This window comes from Lactuca sativa, chromosome 8, assembly GCF_002870075.4.
Source record: "Lactuca sativa cultivar Salinas chromosome 8, Lsat_Salinas_v11, whole genome shotgun sequence".
Classification (NCBI taxonomy): Eukaryota; Viridiplantae; Streptophyta; class Magnoliopsida; order Asterales; family Asteraceae; genus Lactuca; species Lactuca sativa.
The window spans coordinates 157,230,897-157,236,542 of record NC_056630.2 but is presented as its reverse complement, the minus strand read 5'-3'; the positions used below and the strand labels follow the sequence as shown (position 1 = coordinate 157,236,542).

At 36.5% G+C, this 5,646-nt stretch overlaps 1 protein-coding gene across 2 annotated transcripts; it reads right to left on the bottom strand.

Moving 5' to 3' along the window:
• Positions 1-1,154: 1,154 nt before the first annotated feature.
• LOC111884069 (protein OCTOPUS) lies at positions 1,155-3,925 on the bottom strand. Of its 2 annotated transcripts, XR_008225351.1 has the most exons (3): positions 1,654-3,925; positions 1,433-1,527; positions 1,155-1,365 (listed from the first exon to the last, which is right to left on the bottom strand). XR_008225351.1 is itself a non-coding variant. In XM_052766046.1 (2 exons), the coding sequence occupies exon 1, from the start codon at positions 3,638-3,640 to the stop codon at positions 1,667-1,669; it is 1,974 nt and encodes a 657-aa protein (XP_052622006.1). In that variant the 5' UTR covers positions 3,641-3,925; the 3' UTR covers positions 1,155-1,527; positions 1,654-1,666. The 2 variants fall into 2 exon arrangements, 1 of the variants encoding a protein (XP_052622006.1); XM_052766046.1 differs by having other exon boundaries at positions 1,155-1,527.
• Between the last annotated feature and the right edge of the window lie 1,721 nt (positions 3,926-5,646).

Below are 5,646 nucleotides of genomic sequence, written 5' to 3'. Positions count from 1 at the left end.
TTGGCACACAATTATTGTGTTTGAATCTTTTTGATTTCAAGAACAGATCTATATGTAATCATTTTGTCATGGGATTTGGGTCTAATTAATCAACAATCCTCTCTTGTTCATACTGTTTATTTCCCTTTTTCTCTTATATATTTTATTCAAGAATATATATATTTTGAATGTTACAGGTCAAAAGGAGTAATTATTGGGAAGAGGGATGTGTAATTCTCAAGTTGTAGGAACATCTTACAGCTTTCAGGTCCCAACATTAAAGACTGGAACATAACTTTATCCAGAGATACAAAGAAAAAGATAAAAACAATAACACCACACTAAGGTACAAATTATTACCGCATAAAATACAAATTTCACCAAAGAAAAAGAAACGATTGATAGCAACAAATGACCCAGACTCGATAAAACACCACTATGTTCTGTCTTGTCATTTATTGATTGTTTCTTAACATCTCTCACAATATGAACAACATAATTATTTCAAAAACGTAACTTCTTTTCTTACCAACTTAACCCTAAAACATAATAAAACAAACAGATTATACTGTGTTTGATATGTATTAAATGAATTTATATTGTGTTTGACGTGTATTAAACGTACTGAATCGGTGTTAATTGACAAATACTGTAATTCTTTTATTCACTCGATGGAACATGTTGAAACGTAACTTCTGATTATGTTTGTTTCGTAAGTGTAAATATGTAACAACATATTTGTTAGGCATGACAAGATAAGATTCTTCATTTGATATGAATATCAACTGATGTCAATGAAATAAAAACTGTTTTTTTTTCTTTTTTCTCACCAAAAATAAGATGGAATAGAAACTAGTTCTCGATCTATCATATGTGCAAAAAGACATAAATAACCCTAAACAACAGTCCCATGTAACAACATATACCAAGTTTGTTAAGCTCGACAAGATTAGTACACTGCATTTGATATTAATTGGACAGAAACGCATTTGATATTAATTGGACAGAAACCGATGTCAATGAAACAAAAACTGTTTTTTTGTCTCACCAAGATAAAATAAGGGATAGAGATTCGTTCTCGAGATATCGTATGTGCAAAAAGACATAAATAACCCTAGACAACGGTCCTGTGTACCAAACGCGCATCCAAAATGTCTAGATTTGTTCCGAAAAAAGAAGAGGAAAAAAATTTCTCATTGCCAAATACAAAGTTACAAATCATTTCGAAAGATCCGAAAAACTACACGCGAGAGGGAGTAAGTGAAAGTTCTGTCAAATGTGAACTAAATTCCTAGCCTTGTTTGAAAGAAGCAATCTCCTTTTTTACCAATTTAGCACACCACCTTTCCTCTTTTGATCAAACCCTTTACCTTTCACAATTCACACCTGTGTGTTGTGTTTTCTTATCAACCTCAATGATCCATTATGAGTAGTACATGTGTGAGTTTATTACCTTCTTAGGAAAGCATCTTCATAAATAATCTTTGTCTTCTTGCAACTTTCAGTATGATTTTTAACTCTTTTAGCATTAATCTCCCATCAATCATACTGCCAAAAAAAACCCAAATTTAATAAGATCCGATATCACCACATTAAAGACAAATTAAATGCAGCAAAACAAGATTAAAGACAAGATTAGTGATATTAACTATTAACTACTATTTAAGTATTAACCTTGTTTATGTTTTCAGTAGAGTCGAAGCATGTTTCTGGCAATTGAATTTGAGTTGCTTGTTGGTTTACTTTTTCCAGTTCCAATTCCAATTCCATTCCTTCGACTACCCCTCAACGGAGTCAAGTAGAAACGAAGGAGTCCACTGTCTGTGTGATTTGGTGAATATCTTGCACTTCGATTCCTCTCAAGAACAAATTCATCTCCTCCAACTTTCCTGTTCTTCCCGTTGGTTTCAGAGTTTGGTTTCTTGGTGGTGTTGAATGAAGAATTTCTCCAACTTACACTACTGTTGCTTCGTAATACTTTTTTGTTAAACCCCCCTTTTGATTCTGTTCGATCTTGCCATGATTCCGAGTATGATCTCTCGACGCCGTTTACTCTGCTGAAAGTGTCGTCGTCGTCGTCTTTGTTGGATCCTCCACGGCGGTGGATGAACCCCCATAACTTCCATCTCCACCGTCTTGGTTTCTTGCCCTCCTTCTTCTCGCCGTTGTCTCTGAACCCTAATTCGAATGTCTCTGAGCAATCGTCTCTTAAGGAATTTGAATATGAATCCCTTGCTAATTCTCGCTCACCACCGATGCTTGGAAATCTTTTTAAGGCGCCATGACCGTGATTGTAATCGATGGTTGCCGGAGAAACTTTGGCGTTTGAGACTGGAACGGTGGTTGTTTTTGGTTCGTCCATTTCCGCCACTACAGCGGCGGCCATTTTTCGGATGGAGCTTGACCTGTCGAGGCTTTTCCTGCGCTTGGAGGAAGAATCAGAGTAATATTCTCGGGTTTGGATTGATCCACCGGGGACAAGAAGATCTACATTTGTCGGTGGTTCTTCGACGGAGATTTGCATATCGGAACGTGGTATCTGCACCACAGGTGCATCTTCTACCATGGGAGGAAGCCGTGGGAAAGTCCGGCCGATTAGATACCCGTCCCAAGAAGCTCTAGGCTCGTCGAAGGAGTATCTCGGATCATCAAACGAGATCCGACCCGCGTCAAGTGAAAATCTGGGATCAACGTCGCAGGATCGCCGGCCGAATCCGTAATCAGCAATTTCGGACTGAGTCTCTCGATACTTACGCGACATCGGTTTCTTTACCGGCAATGTTGACGATGAGAGGACGCCGTTGCCGTCGATGCTGCTCTTCTTCTGCTTTCGTCTCCATTTTTGCCATTTTTTGCTTAGAACCGACGCCGCTGACCAGAAATTTGATAATGATGGTTTTTTAGACTGCGAATCGAGATCTATGTGATCCTTCATGGTCTTCAAATCGTCCACACTTGCATTCTCTTCTTCTTCTTCTTCTTCTTGAATTTCAGCCACTTCTTCCACAATGTCGTTCTCAGGATCGTTAAAATTACTCACGTCTTGCTCTTCGGCAAGTTCAATTTCTTCGTTGTGAAATTGATCTTCTTCTTCTTCTTCGTCGTCTTCTTTGTTGGTCTCGAGGAGGGTCCCAGTGTTTCCTAGGGCTTGTTGTTGAGCGGAGGAATGCCTGGGTTTATTTTCGTCGTCGATGGAGAAGAGTGTCCAGAGCGTGTTACGACCCCTAACGTCGCAAGATTTCCGCTGAGGCTCGAAAACGCCGGCAGAGAATCCTAATCCTTCGTTTTTCGAGGCGGAAAAAGACTTTGTGCGGCGGAGCTCAGGGAAAAATGAGGTTCTGGTTGAACCTGAAGCTGTAGCTGTAGCTGCTGTTTTGTTTTTGTAGGCTTCGAAGGTAGTGATGGAAGAGGAAGGCACTCTGAATATCGATTTGAGAGCAGCAGCAGTGGCGGAGGAGGTGGAATTACGACGGGAGGAGGAAGCGGCAGCGGTGGCGTTAGCTGATTGATCTAGAGTGGTGAGACGTTCGCAGAGACATGATGGACAGAATCCAGAAAAGTTCTCATCGGGATGGCGGTCGCAGCTGAAGGAGGATCTTGGTGGCTGTAATGGCAACGCCTGTTGTGGCGGTGGTGGTAGTTGGTCGGTTGTGGGATTCATAACCGGCGGTGGTTGCAGGAATGGTGTGCAGTGCGCACTCTGCTCATGTTAACATTAATGAAACAAAGTAACGTTGGTTTAATGTGTGAGAGAGAGAGAGAGAGAGAGAGAGAGAGAGAGAGAGAGAGAGAGAGAGAGAGAGAGAGAGAGAGAGAGAGAATGAGAGCGGTGAGCGGTGATGAGTTACCAACGGACACTGAAGGAAGCCGGAGAGAACCTCGAGGATGCTCACTTTAGTAAAACCACTACAAAGACAATTCTACCCTCGGACTCATTAAAAAATAAATAAATAATAAAATTTACACTAAATTCAACTTTTGTCCTTCATCTACTATTAATTTACATGTTTAGTTAAAATAATTTTGGATTCTTGGATTTATTTTGCTAAATATAAAAGTCTTATTTAACTGATAGTCCATACGTCGTTCTTTGTCTTTGAAATCGAGTGTTTAATCTAGCCTAAAATATAGATGAAATCATGAATAGTTTATAAATAAATTAGATTTGTCATTTTAAAAGAGAAAAGTTATATTTTAATTTTAAAAATCAAACATTTAAAAAAAATATAGATAGAAAGATGAATGGGATGAAATCGAGCAAAAACCTTAAAACATATGACACATGTGATTGTCATATAACGGGCAATTTTGAAGGAGACAAAAATAGAGATTCAATTATTATAATTTATAGATAAAGTTTTTGACTTGAGATTGAAAATAAAACTTTCACACTAAATCTAGATATTAAGTAAAAGTTGAAGGAGAAAATGTGTAATTTTCCTGGGAATATTATAACTTCCATGTGATTTTTCCATGCTTTTTGCACCTTTCATACGAGAAATGTCTCCTTTTCATATTTGGTATTTGTATACATGAACTAAAGGGTTCTTGTAGTTGTAGGTGTGTTCAAAAATGGTTTTTTTCCTGAAAAGAAACTTATGAGAAGATATTCATACTTTAACCAACATCTGTATATAGATAATAACTTATTACACGTATTATATATATATATATATATATATATATATATATATATATATATATATATATATATATATATATATATATATATATATATATATATATATATATATATATATAGGTTCATGTGAGACGTCCTAATTTTGTGAGACCGTGAGACGTATTTTTTTATTTTTTTTATTTTTTTTATTTTTTTTAGTTAATTCAAGTTCCGAAAAAAATATTTAAAAAAAGAATTTTTGGATTTTTCCATTTATTTTGCATTTAAAAATTATTTTTAGATTTGGTCTCACGGTCTCACAAAATTAGAATGGTCTCAAATGAACCTGAACCTATATATATATATATATATATATATATATATATATATATATATATATATATATATATATATATATGAACATATTTTCTGTTTGATTAATTTCAAAAATAGTTTAAACAATTATAGTAGAAAACAAGGTTCTAAAAGGTGTGAGGCGTGGCGTGGCGGCAAGGCCAAGCCTCAAGCTTAATGAGTTATGGCGAGTCATGGCGTTTTTCAAGGCGTGATGTAAGGCAGCGATTTTGTATTAATTTATAATTATATTACCGCATAAATATAAATTTATATCAAATATACCTAGTTTTTAGAAGTGTTATATCAACAACTAATAACATAAAGTTAATAAAAAACACAATACTTGTATGTCCGATTAGAAAATGTATAAAAAATAGCAAAAAAACGTGTCTCAAACGAAAAAACATGCGCCATAACGCGTCATGGCACGTCATATCACACATTGCCACGCGCCACGCCTAATAGCAACGTTATGAAGCTTTTTGTAACGGCGACGTCGCGCCTCTCGCCATGGCGCGCCTTGGCGCCCGCTATGGCGCGCCTTTTAGAACTGTGGTAGAAAATCATATTTAAATTTTTTAATACATCAAAATAGATTGATTTTCTAATAAGACTTATGGGTGTTGAGTAATGGAGTCTGGTTTTCTTGACCTTATTGCCTCTACTAAGACTTAACAATTGAGGTGTAT

Coding starts and splice junctions, on each gene's coding strand:
- LOC111884069 (XM_052766046.1), bottom strand. CDS start 3,640: ATGAATCCCACAACCGACCAACTACCACCACCGCCACAACAGGCGTTG.